General features: G+C 40.5%; 1 protein-coding gene across 9 annotated transcripts in view; it reads right to left on the bottom strand.

The window, feature by feature from the left end:
* Positions 1-20,864, bottom strand: part of trak1a (trafficking protein, kinesin binding 1a) — a 294,945-nt gene that overhangs the window by 100,300 nt on the left and 173,781 nt on the right. Inside the window, exon 1 of one of the 9 annotated variants that reach the window (XM_028817920.2) lies at positions 16,993-17,267. The exons of the other annotated variants lie outside the window; for them this stretch is intronic. Within the exon in view, the coding sequence (XP_028673753.1) occupies positions 16,993-17,119 (127 nt within the window). The 5' untranslated portion in view covers positions 17,120-17,267. Of the gene's footprint in view, positions 1-16,992; positions 17,268-20,864 lie in introns of those variants that run through there. 9 annotated transcript variants of the gene reach the window in all.

The following is a 20,864-nucleotide window of genomic DNA, read 5'->3' as shown; positions in this document are numbered from 1 at the left end:
TGCTTGGTGTGTGTGTGTGCCCTGCGGTGGGCTGGCACCTGCCTGGGGTTTGCTTGTTTCCTGCCTTGTGCCCTGTGTTGGCTGGGTTTGGCTCCAGCAGACCCCCGTGACCCTGTAGTTAGGATATAGCGGGTTGGATAATGGATGGATGGATGTCTCGTCTCAGGTTTTTCCTTTAAATCTTTACTATCGATCTTTACTATCATTTCTTTGAGACTTTTGAATTTTTGTACTTCCATTACATCTAACCTGCTCTGCATGTGTAACGTTTTTGAATTCTTTACGACGTTCTACTTTGTCATCTACTCTTTGTCTTTTATTTCCAGTCCCGGGCCTGGTTAAATCTCTTGGCACAAAGTGTCGTCTCGCGGGACGTGAAAGTATCTTCTCTGAAAAAGTCACGTCTCATCCCAGGCTAAAAAGTCTCCTCTCGTCCCAGGATTTTTTTTATTATAATAGAGAGATATACAGTATTTCAAGGTGTGAATCATGGGATATGTGCTATAAATAGTAAACATAATGTATACAGCAAATTTAACCAAGTTGTGCACAGAATAATAATAATACTTCTATTTACGGATATTTTCAGCCGCACGTTCTTCCCATGTGCTTTAACAACTCTAGCCAAGATAACAGGACTTAACAACCACTGCCCAGTGACTATCAAGTGCTTGCAGTGGCTCCTTAATGGCTCATATAAATGTCATTACTTTAATCTCCCTTCAGTCATTTGAGTTTACCCAACAGATTCGTAGTTCAGCACAAAATGCCATCTGTCATCCTTCAACACCTACCTTGGCAGATGAAGAAATGCCATTTACTGGCCACAGCTCCTCCTTTACTACTGATTTTCCTAATATCTTACTCTAGGGGGCTTAGACAGCAAGGCCTATAGGACTTCATTAGCAAAGGCATATTGAAAGCACTCAAATCGACCATCATATGCGTTAAAGATGGGCAACAAAACAAGGCAGCTTTACAGACAGTATTCACATTTCACAGACAGTATGACTGTACAACCAGATCACGTAACAAGCACATCATCAGATTTTTTTGATCAATGACTAGGCCATGTACAAGAGTGAGAAATGAGAAAAGAACTTCCATTAAATATCACCAAGACAAATAAATGCAATGTGCGCTTTTGCAGACAGGGTTGCATCCCTCTAAACATCAATGAACCAATAATGGAAAACATTTAACAACCCATGCAGAGCCCACAGCAACAAGGCCACAGTTAAAAAAGGGGCATAAACAGACACCACTGAAGTTTTATTACTTCACCAAAGAAAATTCACCAACTAATGTCATATCACTGTGGAAAAGTAAAAGGGATGTAGAGAGTTTTTGTGCTAATCTCACACTTCTCCGTGACTGTGGGACATCACATGCTACAGTGGTGTGAAAAACTATTTGCCCCCTTCCTGATTTCTTATTCTTTTGCATGTTTGTCACACAAAATGTTTCTGATCATCAAACACATTTAACCATTAGTCAAACATAACACAAGTAAACACAAAATGCAGTTTTTAAATGATGGTTTTTATTATTTAGGGAGAAAAAAAATCCAAACCTACATGGCCCTGTGTGAAAAAGTAATTGCCCCCTGAACCTAATAACTGGCTGGGCCACCCTTAGCAGCAATAACTGCAATCAAGCGTTTGCGATAACTTGCAATGAGTCTTTTACAGCGCTCTGGAGGAATTTTGGCCCACTCATCTTTGCAAAATTGTTGTAATTCAGCTTTATTTGAGGGTTTTCTAGCATGAACCGCCTTTTTAAGGTCATGCCATAGCATCTCAATTGGATTCAGGTCAGGACTTTGACTAGGCCACTACAAAGTCTTCATTTTGTTTTTCTTCAGCCATTCAGAGGTGGATTTGCTGGTGTGTTTTGGGTCATTGTCCTGTTGCAGCACCCAAGATCGCTTCAGCTTGAGTTGACGAACAGATGGCCGGACATTCTCCTTCAGGATTTTTTGGTAGACAGTAGAATTCATGGTTCCATCTATCACAGCAAGCCTTCCAGGTCCTGAAGCAGCAAAACAACCCCAGACCATCACACTACCACCACCATATTTTACTGTTGGTATGATGTTCTTTTTCTGAAATGCTGTGTTCCTTTTACGCCAGATGTAACGGGACATTTGCCTTCCAAAAAGTTCAACTTTTGTCTCATCAGTCCACAAGGTATTTTCCCAAAAGTCTTGGCAATCATTGAGATGTTTCTTAGCAAAATTGAGACGAGCCCTAATGTTCTTTTTGCTTAACAGTGGTTTGCGTCTTGGAAATCTGCCATGCAGGCCGTTTTTGCCCAGTCTCTTTCTTATGGTGGAGTCGTGAACACTGACCTTAATTGAGGCAAGTGAGGCCTGCAGTTCTTTAGACGTTGTCCTGGGGTCTTTTGTGACCTCTCGGATGAGTCGTCTCTGCGCTCTTGGGGTAATTTTGGTCGGCCGGCCACTCCTGGGAAGGTTCACCACTGTTCCATGTTTTTGCCATTTGTGGATAATGGCTCTCACTGTGGTTCGCTGGAGTCCCAAAGCTTTAGAAATGGCTTTATAACCTTTACCAGACTGATAGATCTCAATTACTTCTGTTCTCATTTGTTCCTGAATTTCTTTGGATCTTGGCATGATGTCTAGCTTTTGAGGTGCTTTTGGTCTACTTCTCTGTGTCAGGCAGCTCCTATTTAAGTGATTTCTTGATTGAAACAGGTGTGGCAGTAATCAGGCCTGGGGGTGGCTACGGAAATTGAACTCAGGTGTGATACACCACAGTTAGGTTATTTTTTAACAAGGGGGCAATTACTTTTTCACACAGGGCCATGTAGGTTTGGATTTTTTTTCTCCCTAAATAATAAACACCATCATTTAAAAACTGCATTTTGTGTTTACTTGTGTTATATTTGACTAATGGTTAAATGTGTTTGATGATCAGAAACATTTTGTGTGACAAACATGCAAAAGAATAAGAAATCAGGAAGGGGGCAAATAGTTTTTCACACCACTGTATATCGTCAGTTGTCAGTCTACACAAGACACTAAAAATGTGTGTCCTATGACAGGATTTAAAAATAAAAAGGTACAAGTCATTTCTGGGTAAGCAGCATCAAGGCTTAAGACTATCAAGCTGAAAAGATGATTTCATCCTTAAGGAGGATGTAAATGTTACATAGTTTGCACTAATCACTAAACAATTTTGTGGGTTGTATTGCTTTTTCTACAAGCAGTTGATTTACTGTATGAATACATGAAAACCCACGTAGACACAGGAACAACGTGCAGGTGCAGGTTTCGAACTCGGAATGCTGGATCTGTGAGGTGGCCATGATACTCACTGTGCTACCATGCTGGTGGATGTCTCACAAGTACTGTACATGAAAACTGAAGCCCTGTATAATTTAGGAAATGGCCTGGACGGTGCTTGAAAGCCCTGTTGAAAATATATCTGGTATAGCTCTGCCAGGTTTATTGTCCTGGGTTAAGTATGTTTCATTTATATAATATTTTGGTTATTTTTGAATAGACAAACAGACAGACCTCCATATAATGGATAAAGAGATAACTAAATGATACATATAAATGAAAGGTGCTATATAATAGAATGATACATAGAAACAAAAGGCACAAAAAGATAGATAGATAGATACAGGCACTATATAATAGATACATAGATATGAAAGGCACTATATGATTGACAGATAGATAGATATGAAAGGCACTATATGATTGATAGACAGATAGATATGAAAGGCACTATATGATAGATAGATAGATAGATAGATAGATAGATAGATAGATAGATAGATAGATAGATAGATAGATAGATAGATAGATAGATAGATAGACAACTTGTTACAAATGCATTAGGAAATGCAGAATGAAATTCAGCACAAGTCAAAACTTTATAGGAAAAAAGAAATTCAAAAAGCTGCATAATAAACCAGACCAAAAAATTTAGAAGGAAACCAAACCAAAATAAATACATGGGCTTGGCAAGTATAGGGAAGGTAACTCAAGTACAGCAGATGTAGACGTGCCAGGTAGCTAGTGAGCTGGAGTACTGCCAGGGTTCATTAGCTCTAATGTGAGTGATGAGTGCCCTAAAATAAAATGCTCCTGAGTCACACAGATAGAGAGATAGAGAGACTCTACTGGACTTCCAGTATGCCGTGGGAAGACACCCAGCCCAGTAGCTGTTAGTCAGGAGGCATGTTAATGTATACATACAGCAGCTATTGTTATGCATTATGGAGGCCGGGCTACCCGAGGGCTCAGAGCTTTAAATGTGGGTTGGGCATTAGGACTGCAAGGGCACTTGAGGCTGTTAGTGTGTTTCTAGGAGGATCACCACTAGGGATTGACCCAGAAGTGGTCTCTGGCTGGGCCTTAACAAGCACCTTCTTGGCAGCCACCAGAGGGCAGTTGGAGAAAAATGGAGGAATAGGAGGCCAGAAGCTCAACTTCAAACATAAAAAGAGTGCTTGGTGTGACACGTGGGAAAGAGCATGAGGCAGTGCCACCTTTAGACAAGGGTGCAGCTGAGGTTTAGACAGGCCAGCTGGTTTACGTATACCTTTGTTTTGTATTCTGTGTCAATCCTTGCATTTATCTCTTCCGTACGTATTCAATTTCTACAATAAAACACACATTTTTTTGGCCTCCTAGGCATTATCTGGGTTTGTAGATGGCTCAAACAGTGCCCTGCCTATCTATCACAATGGAGAGACTGAAGAAAGCACAGCACCATCACTCCAGAGTAAAAAAATCACAGCAAGAAAAGATACGCTTGGATCTGAGGTCGCACGGACTACTGAGTACTAAACAAACTCAGAGCACAGACTCAGCAAACTGTAGTAAAGCATTTTTTCCCCATTGTATTTATAGAATGCATCTTATTATCTTGTGTTCTTTGTCACTGTCCTCGATTTGATCTGTAAAGCACCTGGCTGTGTTTATAAAAAAAACTTCAATATTTACACTTGGAGACACTTTCCTCATTCTAATCTAGCAAAAATCCTGCAGGTTTTATTATTTTAACATGCTTCCTTTATCTGTATCAATCAAAACTGACATCTGACATGCTTTACTGTCTGGAAACTCAAATTATTCCTTTATTACTTTACAGTAAAGTCAACTAACTCTTAATTTTGTACTTTGGTTTTCTGTGTGACTTTTGACAACTGCAATGATACATAATAATAGTGACAGACAGACAGACAGACAGACAGACAGACAGACAGACAGACAGACAGACAGACAGACAGACAGACAGACAGACAGACAGACAGACAGACAGACAGATAGATAGATAGATAGATAGATAGATAGATAGATAGATAGATAGATAGATAGATAGATAGATAGATAGATAGATAGATAGATAGATAGATAGATAGATAGATACTTTATTAATCCCAAGGGGAAATTCACTAAAATGTATGCATTGTTTAGCACTTTATGTAAATTCAGTAGATTATAACGTGAACCTCTATTCTTTTTTTTTCTGACCATTCTGACCAGGCTGTAACAGACGGCTTTTGATGAATGTTCCCTTCAAGGCATTTTGCCGAGGAGTAATTAAAAGACAAAATGAACCGCTTTTCTCCTGCCTGATAACTGATTTGTCCTGTTAGGGGATGTTTCTTTCTTTAATAAGATGTTAAATTTCTACCACAACATTTTATTAAAATCGCAAGTCGACCTTAATAAAATAAAAGTACATTATTATGGAACATAATGGAAAAACAAGTAAAGGAAGTGGTGAAATAAAATGCCAGACTTCAACTGGCATTGGATTAATGGCAAAAAAGCTCAAGGTTAGCTCTTCTGTTCCTGCTTTAGATCTGGCTGAAGCTCGCTGCGAGTCCCCCAGAAGGAATTTGCAAATGACAAAGGTGAAAAGATAGGCTCCATTGAAGCAGGTTAATTTACGTGCCACACCCGTGTATTTGTGGAGTCAGATTCTTGATCGTATCAAGAGTACGCTTGCAACATCCCTCTTTCAACGCCCATCAGGTGTCACTTCTTAGTCAACAGAGAGTGTTTAATCAGCGTCAGGCTATCCTCGCCTTCACCACAGAGCAGTAAAAGCCATCCTGACTAACAGAGCACTGCCCATAACTGGGAGGCGGGCGAGAGTTACAAGCACATGTCAAACAAAACACAACTGGCTGCAATTTCTGTCTTTTGATACTGAATGAATTGAGAAAGAGCTGCGAAAAAGAATTTGCAAATATGATGATGAAAAAAAAATGCAAACGCAAACACAAAACATTAACATCTCCCTTCTTCAAAATCAATGACGCCATTTATACTGAGCTGCTCCCTTTTATTTAATCATGTGGTCCAACAAACTGTCACCATGTTTGCCATATGAATTTATTGATTTATTGTGAAGATTACAAAAATATGTGCAAGTAAACAAAAAAAAAACAATCAAGTTATTACAAACAGCAATACAAAGAATGAAAAAATAACTAAGCAGGCATGACTTTATTTGATTTTTAGGAGGCCCAGGCCCCTCGTGGACCCCGTGATCATCAGAGGTGACTGTGTGCAGAGGGTGCAGACCTATAAATACCTGGGAGTGCAGCTGGATGATAAACTGGACTGGACTGCCAATACTGATGCTCTGCGCAAGAGAGGACAGAGCCGGCTATACTTCCTTAGAAGGCTGGCGTCCTTCAACATCTGCAATAAGATGCTGCAGATGTTCTATCAGACGGTTGTGGCAAGCGCCCTCTTCTACGTGGTGGTGTGCTGGGGAGGCAGCATAAAGAAGAGGGACGCCTCACGCCTGGACAAACTGGTGAGGAAGGCAGGCTCTATTGTAGGTACGGAGCTGGACAGTTTGACATCAGTGGAAGAGCGACGGGCGCTGAGCAGACTCCTGTCAATCATGGAGAATCCACTGCATCCACTGAACAGGATCATCTCCAGACAGAGGAGCAGCTTCAGCGACAGACTGCTGTCACCGCCCTGCTCCACTGACAGACTGAGGAGATCGTTCCTCTGCCACACTATGCGACTCTTCAATTCCACCCGGCAGGGTAAACGGTAACATTATAAAAAGTTATTGTCTGTCTGTATACCTGCATTGTTATCACTCTTTAATTTAATATTGTTTATATCAGTATGCTGCTGCTGGAGTATGGGAATTTCCCCTTGGGATTAATAAAGTATCTATCTATCTATCTATCTATCTATCTATCTATCTATCTATCTATCTATCTATCTATCTATCTATCTATCTATCTATCATATAGTGCCTTATCGATCTATCTATCTATCTATCAATCTACGACAAAACCAGGGACAACTGCTCTTAAAAAGGTCATTCTATTGTACAAGATCAGCCTGGCTACAGACAGACGCTGAGACACAATGTCCACAAACACTGACACAACACGATGCACAAACCCCAAGAAACTCAGTCCTTTCTTCTGCCACCTCCACTCCTCACTTGCAAGCTCCGTCTCACTGCTCCCGACTCCAGCTTGTCTCATGGAGTGTGGCGGCCCCTTTTATAACACCCCGGATGTGCTCTGGGGTGCTTCCTGATGACCTTCTGACGGCACTTCCTGGTGTTAGCCGGAAGTGCCGCATGAGCACCCAGAAGCACTCCGGGTGTAACTGGAATCTCTTCTGGCAGCACTTCCAGTTGTCCATTCTCCTCTGGGCGCCACCAGGTGGTGGCCATGGGGCCCCACAGGGATGAGCTTCTAAGCTCTGACCCCGTGATCCCCATGCAGACCAGAGTGGCTGCCCTCTCGTGGCCCAGGGGAGGTATTGTCCCTCTCCCGGTCCTTCCAGGCATCCCGGCTGGGGATCCGCCACACTATATTTAACTGTGCACAATTTTTTTATATGTTTTGTTATTTTATATTCATTTATTTAGTGCTGTTTACTTGTTTTCTGATTTTGTAGTCTCTATGATCTGAGACTTTGAGTGAGGTTGACAGAAGGATTGAGGAAAGATTAACTAATCTTGGCATCAAAGAGTGACAGCTTGCTGCATGTTGATTAGCACGTGCAACCAAGAAATTCACTGCATGTGCGACAATTAGCGTGGATTGGAGAAATTCACCAAAGCGTTTTTTGGCAGCAAATTTGCTGGATTAAACCTTGGTTGGAAAGACACTGACATTTCACTAAAGCTGCACTAATTTAAAACATATTAATCAAGCTAAAGGGCAGACGTTTTATTAAAACCGCAAATCGATCTTCATAAACTTATAAATGAACATTATTATGGAACATAATGGAAAAATGAGTAAAGGAAGTGGTAAAATAAAATGCCAGACTTCAACTGTCATTGGATTAATGGCAAAAAAGCTCAAGGTTAGCTCTTCAGTTTCTGCTTTAGATTTGGCTGAAGCTCGTTGCGAGACCCCCCAGAGAGAAGTAAAAGCCATCTTGACTAACAGAGCGCTGCCCATAACTGGGAGGCGGCGAGAGTTACAAGCACATTTTAAATAAAACACAACTGCCTGCAATTTCTGTCTTGTAATCTTTATATATAATACGCTACCAGGGCTGTCTGTTTGTCTGTCCAAGATTTTAAATCACCTGTTAGCTCGCAAACCATTTGACCTACTGACCTGAAATTTGGTACACGTATACTGCGTGACGTCTACTATCCACTTTCGGGGTGATGATTGACCTCTAAGGTTATTCCTCTTTTTATTTTATTTTATTGTAGAATCAACTCTCGGCAGCGGCCAGCAGGGTGGCCCATGTGTGGCGCATGTGTACGGGCACCGTTCTCATCCCTACCACCATCGCCGTCACTTTCCCTACCTCTTCATATCTTAAAACATTCTTGAGGCAGATTGAAAACATTTTAAGAAAAACATACTGTAATTGCAGTACAAACACTGCCTTAATCAGTCTTAACGCGAAAAGATGCCGACGGAAGAAGAGAAGAAGCGGGCCGCTAGGGTGGAGAAAAGAAGAGCTGCTCAGGAAGAAGCAAGCGAATCAACCTCTGAGCAAACGAATGATAAACGTACAGAGAAAGAAAGAGGAGGAAAACTAGGAATGGTCAAGTCAAGTGGATTCACTGCACGTTATCGTTATAGCAGTGCACCGTTACTGGTACTGAATGAATCAAGTCAGGGCTGCCTTAAATATACCAACACAAAACAAAACATTAACTTCTCCCTTCTTCAAAATCAATGATACCATTTATACTGAGCTGCTCCCTTTTATTTTGTTAGTCATGCAGTCTAACAAACTGTCACCATGTTTGCCGCATGAATTACTTATTGATTTATTGTACAGATTACAAAAATATGTGCAAGTTAAAAAAAAAGAAAAATCAAAGTTATTACAAACATCAATGCAAAGAATGAAAAAATAACTAAGCAGGCTTTTTAAAAAATTGTCTCACAAAGTAAAGAGGGAGCCATACTGGAGATCTTGCTGTGGGAAGACTGGTGACCTTGCGCTTCTGTTCCTAAGTGGTGGGCATTCCACTCCGAGGGTTGCTTAGTTGCAACCACAGGGCTTGTTGTAAAGAACCAATGACGACGAGAACAAATGTAAATGTGCAACAACTGGCGCGTCTTCTTACTCAGGCCTCAGTGTACGGATGTTTTAGCTCTGACTTGTGTACAGTGCAGAAATGAAGCTAATTCTGAGAAAAAACGTGGCCCTGTCACTTCTCATCTAGCTGGTTTTAAAAGAAAACTGCGCTGCTGTTGTCTTGTTTTATAATCAAAACGTTACGATTTTTTATAAGTAAACACAAAACGGAGACAATTAGGATACTGTTGACTAATTTTACTTTTTATAACTAATTATTAAAAACTAAAAGGAAAATAATTAAGCTTGAAGTGCATTAAAATGCACACCTTTAAGTTAAAAGCAATATTCTTTTTGACTGTATAAAAAATAGTGCATGTCATAAACACTGAATGATTTATACATTGTGACGGACCTGTTGATGTGTAATCAGGGGGAGCAGCCCTGGACGGTGCAGTACCTCCCCCCTGGATGCTGGATGGCTGCCCCCCTGGGTTGCAGCGGTGCCTCAGTCTCTCGCAAGGCTTCATGGGAAATGGAGTTCTCCACAGCCCTGTTGGGGTCTGGGGTGGCCGGGGCAGGGGTCCCTGAGCCCAGCTGGATTAATCTTCAGCCCCACCCGGGAGTGCAATTGGAAACAGGTGATCAAGCACCTGGAGCACTTCTGGGTGGGCCATAAAAGGAACCGGCAACCACCACTCAGGGGCCAGAATCGGGTGGAAGGAAGACAAAGCTGTGGTGGGGAAAGAGAAAAGAGAGAAGAGTGTTTTGGTGGTGCTAAGTGCTGTACTTGGGACTGTGTATTGCCTGTGGGGTTCACGGGGAAGACGTGCCCCACAGGTGGAGAAAATAAAAGTTTCTTGGCTTTTATACGTGCCACCCGTGTCAAGTCTGTGTCAGGTCAGGTGCAATATAGAGCCTTTCTTTAAATATACAAATATTAATACTGTGCTTGTAAGCTGAAGATCCGACCCTCCCCTCATTCACTGGTCAAGGGTCCAGTTTTCAGTTCAAAAGCGTAGTATTGTCAGAATGGGTTTTCTGCTTATGATGTGATGATTTTTCTAGAAGTAACCATTTAACAATGTTTTAGCAAATAAAGGAATGAAAAAAATGCATGCATTTTGCACATTTTGAGCATAAAACTGGCATGTGAATTATATGACACAAGTAAGGGGACATTTTTTTTTTCTTTTTTCAATGGACGTTTTTTCCGTCATTTGCTGGTCTACAGCACTGAACAACATTGGGGTCTCGAATATCAAACTCTTTTCTCTCTGTTATGCATGAAAACATGACAGTAAAAAAATCCTCTTGGTCATCACATACCACTTGTGCCAAAAATAAAATAAATAAAATGTCAATTAAGAAATAAGTAATAATTGCATGCAAAATATAAATGAGACAATAAATTGTGAAAAAGCAGGTAGTTCAATAAAAATCATCCAATTATAATAATAATTCTTTGCATTTATATAGCGCTTTTCTCACTACTCAAAGCGCTACTTGCTGCTCAAGGGCCCTACAGGGCAGAGTCCCTATTGACATTTACGGGATTCAAACTGGCAGCCTTTCGACTGCCAGTGCAGATCCCTAGCCTCAGAACCACCACTCCGCAATTATTATGGAAAGGTATCTATTATGAAACACATAGTCATCATTTTATTATTATTACAGGTTTTATTTCACAATGGTTGTATTTTCAAATAACATTTTTATTTGACAATGTGACTTTTCTTAAGGGTGGCACAGTGGTAGCACTGCTGCCTCGCAGTTAGGAGACCTGGGTTCGCTTCCCGGGTCCTCCCTGCATGGAGTTTGCATGTTCTCCCCGTGTCTGCGTGGGTTTCCTCCCACAGTCCAAAGACATGCAGGTTAGGAGCACTGGCAATTCTAAATTGGCCCAGGTGTGTGCGCCCTGCGGTGGGCTGGCACCCTGCCCAGGGCTTGTCCCTGCCTTGTGCCCTGTGTTGGCTGGGATTGGCTCCAGCAGACCCCTCCAGTGACCCTGTGTTAGGTTGGACAAGGACTGACTTTTCTTAATGGCTCTTTAATTTATTTCCCAATGCCTCTTTTTACTTGTCAATCAGGACAAAGACCACCCAGTGTAACTTGTTCCTATTGGTTAATCCTTTTGTTGTCAATTACTTTTGCCTGCTATAGGCAGAAGGTTATTTTTTCATTTTGGCACAAATGGTATTCCACAATACTTCACCCCAAAATTATATTTTTTCATATGTTACTCACCATAAAGCATTACTTTAATGATAAATAAACAAAAAATAAATCGGGAGTGGTGTCCCCACGACTTTCTCGTATGCTCAGAAATTGGGATGGATATTTGAGGAGTAAACCGCAAGATAATGATTAAATTTTTATATTATGTACATTAAAGAACCATCAAGAACAAATCAAATCAAATTAATAATATATTGAACAATTATTATAAAAGTAAAGTTGAATAAATCAGACTCTGCAGCTGCATGAATAAAAGGTAAAGTACCACTTCTGGTTAACGGAAATAGCCCAAAAGTTTTGTACCTAATACTTGTAAGCAAAATGTGGTTGACCTAAGTGAAAGCCTCAACTTATTGTGTTTAAATACACACACACACACACACACACACACACACACACACACACACACACACACACACACAAACGCAATTCCAAAACATAAAAATCTTGAAATGGAATTTTTGGAGGATTCCAATACTTTCCCTACACTTCGTATACGAGAAAGTCGGGAAGGTCTAAAACCTCGAGATTCATCAAAATCTCGACCTCAGATTTATAGACAATTAGATAAATAGATGTAAAAGGCACTATAGATAGATAGATAGATAGATAGATAGATAGATAGATAGATAGATAGATAGATAGATAGATAGATAGATAGATAGATAGATACTTTATTAATCCCAAGGGGAAATTCACACTATTATTACTATTATTATTATAATTACAATACTTTCCCTATATTTCGTATACGAGAAAGTAAAAAGATGTGAATGGCAGTGAACTGTGCTATACAGTAAAATAAAGCTCAGACAAACTAATGAAATGCACCACACAGGCATTGTCTCCACGGCTTTAAGTGAAGCTTGCCATGCCGATTTGCCGCTGCTCCATTCTGCTACTGACAATGTTCTGCAAGAAATTTTTCTGAGCAGGAGATGATGCACATTTGTGCCCATCCATCTTCCCTCTCTTCCAAATAAAATACACTTGATCGCAAAGCCGCCAGCCACAAAAAGACTGTGCGCTCAAATATAACATCAATAACTCTCATTAATGAACTGTTATTTGTTTGTTTTTTCTGATTTATTTGCTTGCATGGCATTGTAATACCACAATGTATTATGGGGAAAATCAGTGACGCTCTCTTCAATATAAAAGAATACTCCTTTAAAAAATGATATTTTTTTAATAAGCTACTTACATATCTTCATGGGGAAGAGAGATAAACTTCCTTAATGAACATTCATTTATGCAGACCAACTCTGAACCACAGCACCAATAGCAAAAATGTCCACAAACAAATCTCATGTTATTCATGTTGGGTAATTCATGTTAGGTCATCTAGTCGTAGGATCACAAACGGTAAAGTGTGTATTCTTTTGGAAAAACGTTAAATTAATACATCCAGAAAAATCAAAGCAGTGAACTGGAAAGCAACTGTGTTCAGATTCAGCGGGTTGGAAAATGAATGAATGAATGAATGAACTGGAAAGAAAAAAATCACCCAGACTTGAGCTTTTGACTTCAAAACCCATCTCGTATTTTAGTAAATATATCTGTGTTTAGGATGTTGTGAGCAAACAACTGGAAGACCCGACGTATGAGATTTTTTCACTGACGTTTTTATACAGGATGAGTCAAAATTATGTTAACATTTGAATGGCAGAGACAATTTATTCACACAACATACTTCATATGTGTAAGGTGATTTACGGGAATGTCTCAACCTGTTCACCATCATGTTCAACACAAATACCATATGTGGCACATAAATTGTAAACAGGGGAGAATATCCATTCTGAAGACCACATGAAATGAAACCACAGGCTTCAACGCAACTGAGACAACACAGGACCCAACACAATCAAGAAGGAAGCGCTGCATAGCGCGGTGCAATGGAGTGGCGCACCAGGGGGGCAGGAGTCATTTTTGGAGTTACCCGTTATTGGCTTCGAAACCATTTTGGTACTGAGGTCCAATAACTGGTCAAAAGATTTAGTACTAATAATAATAATAATAAATTTTATTTATACTGCACTATAAACAATATATATATAAACAAACTCAAAGTGCTACAGAGTAAAATAAAGTAATAAAAAAAGAAAAAAAAAAGTACCCATCCAACACTAGTCCAGCCTGGATCCCCATGGACACTCCTTTTTAACTATATTTATTTTTTTTATCTCCATGGAAACATGAAACTAAAAAATGCTCTTGGCCATCACTATAAAAGAACATGGGGTTGCCACAGCAGATCATCTTCTTCTATATCTTTCTGTCCTCGTCATCTATTACACCCATCACCTGCATGTCCTCTCTCACCACATCCATAAACCTTCTCTTAGGCCTTCTTCTTTTCCTCTTCCCTGGCAGCTCTATCATTAGGACCCTTCTCCCAATATACCCAGCATCTCTCCTCTGCACATGTCCAAAGCAACGCAATCTTGCCTCTCTGACTTTGTCTCCCAACCATCCAACTTGAGCTGACCCTCTAATGTCCTCATTTCTAATCCTGTCCATCCTCGTCACACCCAATGCAAATCGTAGCATCTTTAACTCTGCCACCTCCAGCTCTGTCTCCTGCTTTAGTGGCAGGAGGAAAAGTAAAAGGGATACTGTTTTGCTGATGTGCTCGCCTCGCTTCTGTATTAGCGGTTAAACGTGTGACTCTTTCTTCAGAGGTTTCATTTTGCTGACGTGCTCGCCTCTCTTGTGTATCCTTGAGCCATTACCCCGACTCCACCTCTCACTTCTGGGCCAGACAGACACACACACTTCCATTCATGGACGTTTATATAAAAGATATATATAAATATACAAGATATATATATAAGATATATGTCACACACGTGCGCATGGGAGGCAGCTAAAGGGCTTGAGTAAAGGCAGTTCCAAGTCATACCGGGAGGTGGCAGAGTGCACTGACTCTTTTTCTCCCTTTCCTGCAGACCATTCACGGGAGATTCCACCTGGCCCTCTTGACATCACTTCCGGGACCGAGCCTATGGAAGGAGACCTTGCCGGCTCCGGCCCCTGTGATGTCACGTCCAGGCTCAAGCCTATGGCTGAAGACCTTCATGAGCCCGACCCCTTTGATCTCACTTCCTGTCTTCCCTTTTAAAAGCCTCCACCTTTTCTCTATTCCCTCAGTTCTGCTTTGGATACGTATAACAGCACTGCTGTGCACAAAACCATTTTACAACTTTGCAGCCAATATACCAATATACGGGTGGCTGTCCCAAACCCTTTTATGACTCGTATGTCTGTTTTTTGTGACAAAAACTACTTTATGATACGCTATTAATTTTTCTCCCTTTGTGGATCTCCAACAGCAATTATGTAAACCGTATCACAGACCTTCTCTTCCATATATATATATATATATATATATATATATATATATATATATATATATATATATATATATATATATATATATATATATACATACATACACAGTGCATCCGGAAAGTATTCCCAGCGCATCACTTTTTCCACATTTTGTTATGTTACAGTCTTATTCCAAAATGGATTAAATTCATTTTTTTCCTCATAATTCTACACAGTAGAAAGTACAAAGTATTGAGCAAAGGCTGTGAATACTTATGTACATGGGATTTCTCATTTGTTTTACTTTTAATAAATTTGCAAAAACCTCAAGTAAACTTTTTTCATGTTGTCATTATGGGGTGTTGTGTGTAGAATTCTGAGGAAAAAAATGAATTTAATCCATTTTGGAATAAGACTGTAACATAACAAAATGTGGAAAAAGTGATGTGCTGGGAATACTTTCCAGATGCACTGTGTGTATATATATATATATATATATATATATATATATATATGTGTGTGTGTGTATATATATATATATATATATATATATATATATATATATATGGAAGAGAAGGTCTGTGATACGGTTTGCATATTTGCAGCTCTCTCTCTCTATCTATATCTATACATATCTATATCAATAGATATGTATAGATATAGAGATATATATATATATATATATATATATATATATATAGATAGAGAGAGAGAGAGAGTATATATGATAATGCTAAAATGTATGAGAGCTCAGGTAAAGCAGTTTTTAAATATCAAACAACAAACACAATGCATGTTTTCAGCTAGAAAACCAAATATGCCACTCACTTCAAAAGTCATTTCTCACAACACAGAATTTACCAGTTCATCCATTAATGCATTTAACCAAACCACACTTAATTAATCAAATTCACAATATTATTCTCAAGCCTGCTTAATCTAACTAAGGGTTCTATCAACCAAAAAAAAACTTTCATAAAATATACTAACTTTTTCACAACAGGCCAAAATAAATTATAGCACTTAAAAAAAATAAGATAAAGCCAACTCACAGTACAGTATTACAAATATTCCGAAAGACAATGACGGACTATTGCTGTTTGTAAGATGCTGCACTTTGCAGTCTTCACGTAGAACATCTTTTTACTTTTTAAATGTTCAGATCTTTCTAAAAATTGAGTCTAGTTGGAAATGCTTTGCACAAATTGCACAGAATTAGCAAAGAAATACACAAAGAAGAAATCAAATTAATGGCAGCAATCCAAAGAAAAGTATTAAGAGGGTATAAAAGCACAGGCGGCTGAACTCCTCCATTTATTCATGAGAAGTGTCTCTGGTGTTGTAATGAACCTGGGTCATGACATTTATAAAGTCAAGATGGCAAACAGATGGGCCTTGTCAAATTACTGCAATACAATACAAGTACATACACTGCGAGACAAAAACATACAGCGTACGCTACCAGCGGAGAGAGGCGCAAAGCATAAACTGGTAGGAAGAAGGACAACTGGTACCTTCTCCTGTCATTAAACTTTCACACATACCCGCAGACAAAAGCAAGTCAAACGTAACCTCTTATCAACTCTTCCCAAAACACTCTCCGTCTAACAACAACAAAAATTCCAGTAAAAACAAAACAAGTTAATTGGCAGAACAGAAAACTGCAATGCCCACTTGTGATGACACAACAGACAGAATGCATCACTAAGCAGGTGTGTTTAAACAGAACAGGTGAGGCTGAATGAACAGCTTAACAGCTTGCACGCAAGTTCACCAAATTCAAGTGTCAAAGAAAAAGGAAAAAGTGCAAGGAGGTTCTCCACAAAAAAATCAAAAACAAAAAAGGTACCTCCCTACGTAGGCACATGGTCACCCCATCATTATTGTAATACCTTCCTCCAAGAAGACTTGCTCTTCATCAGATTCACTCTTTCTGTCATGATGCTCACTCCGTTCCAAATTTTCTGCACAGCAATACTCAAAGCACTCTTCTTCTGTCACATTTGGAAACAAGGACATTGCCGGTCTTTTTTTATGGAATGTAAGTCTGGCAGCTCTCTCCGGCAGCTGAGAGCACCTCTAGGGCCTCCTGGCATCGAGACGCCTGTCTTCTTTCACAGACGAGGAGCACCATGCCTGGCAGACAGCATACCTGTCATCTAATGTACTGTATGTAAACAGTGCCGCACTGTAGCGTAATCAGCTTCACACCCAAAGGGGGAGGGCGCTTACTTGTCATTGATCATTAAACCTGACCGACCGCCTGCTCAAAGGCTGCTAGCTGAAAAAGGCAGCCTCATAAAACTTTGAATGTTGGCCCAAAAACAAAGTAAAAAAAAAAAAGACAATAGACTGAAAAAAAAAAACAAAACCCCGGGTTTTTAAAAAAATGGTACATGCCAAAGTGTGCCATGGTTACGTCAAACGTGTACTGGAAACTTTAGCAGGCAGCCATCCACCTGTACCCAAAGAGGAGGAGCGTCTGATCTCGGCGGCTCACCTGTTCTGTACATTTTTAAAATGTTTCTCATTTTCTTTTATCCCATTCACCTGCTGTAGGCGATGTGCTGCTTCAAAGATTTTTACGGTCAGGTAGGAAACCCCAGGGTTTCTGCTAGTCAGCACTGAGGAGCACCGTTAAAGGCTTTTATTTATGTATTCATTTATTTATTTTTTAACCATTTCTCCATGCAAATGGCTGGTAACGAACATTCACATTAAAAATGCCCACAGAATTTGCAACTCAAAGGGTGGCCAAGGTTACCATCCATCCATCATTCAACTTGCTATATCCTAACACAAGGTCACAGGGGTCTACTGGAGCCAGTCCCAGCCAGCACAGGATGCAAGGCAGGAATAAACCTTGGGCAGGGCGCCAGCCCACTGCAGGGCACAGACACACACACACACACCCACTAGGGACAATTTAAAATCGCCAATGCACCTAACCTGCCTGTTTTTGGACTGTGGGAGGAAACTCACGCAGACACAGGGAGAACATGCAAACTCCATGCAGGGAGGACCCGGGAAGCGAACACGGGTCTCCTTACTGCGAGGCAGCAGTGCTACCCACTGCACCACCGTGCTGCCCTCAAATATTTTGTATTACTAAGACTTACTTACTGCTTAGAAATCACTTCAGTTTTTTTTCATCTGTCGTCTGCTGACTCACTAATGTGGAAACCCATAATACAATAAACAATAATGTTCATTTTGATGTCTAGTTATGCAAGACATTGAGTTTTTTGGTGTTCCACCCCCCTATTTATGGCCCTCTAGACCTGAAAACCCTCAATCTTAGGCCATTTTTCTGCAGGAAATGACACCCTTATAGTAAGGTCCTGACATTCTGTGGTCATAAAAGATCTGTGGGCATCCCTCATAAAGAGTAGGGTGTTTCCTGATGTCCTGGCTAAACTGGCCCTCTATGCCCCTGGTCATTCTGGTCCCCTAATCAGCTCCTTTCTCTAATTGGCTAACTATCTCTCTCTCTCACCCCTTAACCACCTAGCAGCTGTGTGGTGAGCATACTGGCACAAAATGGCCGCCATCGCATCATCCAGGTGGCTGCTGCACATTGGTGTTGGGTGAAGTGGCTCCCCACTTCCTATGTAAAGTACTTTGAGTAGCAAGAAAAGTGCTATATAAATGTAAAGAATTATTATTTTTATTATTACTAAACCAATCTGTGTCGTGCTTTTATTATTACTTTGTCTAAGAGAACATTTTTGAGGTACCATTGATTCCATCTCTTTTGGTTTTCCAACTGGAGCACAGGCAGGTCATGTGACTTGCTCATGGTCACACAGTTCCAGTAGTGGGATTTGAAACCACAACCTTAGGATTTGAAGTCCAAAGCCTTAACCACTACACCACACTGCCTTGCCAGCAAAAATAATCAGAAGGACTCCCAGGTTGTTCATGCCACATCAACCACCAGCCCCAGGGGTTCACCCCTTAATGTAACGCATGAGGTCAAAGTTATTTCTATTTACAAAACTTCAAGAGAAAAAAAAATGGGGGCTGATAATATATGCATAAGGACTGTTGCTTTATGATCTTCGACATTGCTGATCATGAATATGTGCGCCCACCGGCCACTTTATTAGGTACACCTGATCAACTGCTTGTTAACGCAAATACTGTATCTAATCAGCCAATGCATTACTGCCTGTAGACATTGTCAAGACAACCTTCTGAAGTTCAAACCGGGCATCAGAATGGGGAAGAAAGGGGACTGAAGTGACTTTGGACGTGGCATGATGGGCTGCTCTGAGCATTTCACAAACTGCTGATCTACTGGGACTTTTACGCACAAGCATCTCTAGGGTTTACAGAGAATGGTCTGAAAAATGGGAAAATATCCACTGAGCAGCAGTTCTGTAGGCCAGAGGTCAGAGGAGAATGGCCAGACTGGTTCGAGCTGATATACAAGTGTATTGTGTTGTATTGTATTGACCCCCTTCTTTTTGACACCCACTACCTGGTAAGGGAGTCTCTTTTTGAACTGCCTTTCCCAAGGTTTCTCCCATTTTTCCCTACAAGGTTTTTTTGGGAGTTTTTCCCTGTCTTCTTAGAGAGTCAATGCTGGGGGGCTGTCAAGAGGCAGGGCCTGTTAAAGCTCATTGCGGCACTTCTTGTGTGATTTTTGGGCTATACAAAAATAAATTGTATTATATTGTATTGTATAGACAAGCAACAGTAACTCAAATAAGCACTCGTTACAACCGAGGTGTGCAGAGGAGCATCTCTGAACACACAACACATCAAACCATGAAGCAGGTGGGCTACAGCAGCAGACCACCACACAGGGTGAAACTCCTGTCAGCTGAGAACAGGCCACTGAGGCAACAATTCACACAGGCTCACCAAAAATTAGACAATAGAAGACTAGAAAAATGACGTCTGGTCTGATGAGTCTCGATTTCTGCTGCAACATTTGAATGGTAGGGTCAGAATTTGGTGTCAACAACATGAAAGCAGGGATCCATCCTGCCTTGTATCAACGGTTCTGGCTGCTGCTGGTGGTGTAATGGTGTAGGGGATATTTTCTTGACACGCTTTGGGCCTCTTACCACCTGCTGAGCATCATTTAAATGCCACAGTATACCCAAGTATTGTTGCTGACCATGTCCATCCCTTTATGACAGCCATCTTCTTATAGTTCCTTCCAGCAGGGTAACGCGCCATGTCACAAAGCTCAGATCATCTCAAACATGACAATAAGGTCACTGGACTGAAATGGCCTCCAAAGTCACCAGATCTCAATCCAATAAGTGCACCTTTGGGATGTGGTGGGATGGGAGATTCGCATCATGGATGTTCAGATGACAAATCTGCAGCAATTGTGTAAGGCTATCATGTCAATATGGACCAAAATCCCTAAGGAATGGCATCAGCACCTTGTTGAATCGATGCCACGAAGAATTACGGCAATTCTGTAGGCAAACGAGGGTCCAACCAGTGTACCTAATAAAGTAGCTGGTGAGTGTAACTATTCTTGATATTTGATATACTTCAATCTTTAACAGTGGTCTTTGACTTCTTTGTTATTTTTGATTCTTGACTAGGAATCTAGCCGTCCTTAGACTTTTATCAGAGGCTACAAAATGACACATTTCTATTATAATTAAGAAAATGATAAGCTATAAATTTAAACTGAGGCACACATTTTACTATTTCAAATATGTGATGCCACACAAAGTAAATCATTACATTTGTTATGAACGTCCTGAATTTGGGCAGCTTATGCTAATTGAGACTT

Source organism: Erpetoichthys calabaricus, chromosome 13, assembly GCF_900747795.2.
Source record: "Erpetoichthys calabaricus chromosome 13, fErpCal1.3, whole genome shotgun sequence".
Classification (NCBI taxonomy): Eukaryota; Metazoa; Chordata; class Cladistia; order Polypteriformes; family Polypteridae; genus Erpetoichthys; species Erpetoichthys calabaricus.
The sequence above is the reverse complement of the archived record's forward strand: the minus strand, read 5'-3'. Positions and strand labels throughout refer to the sequence as shown.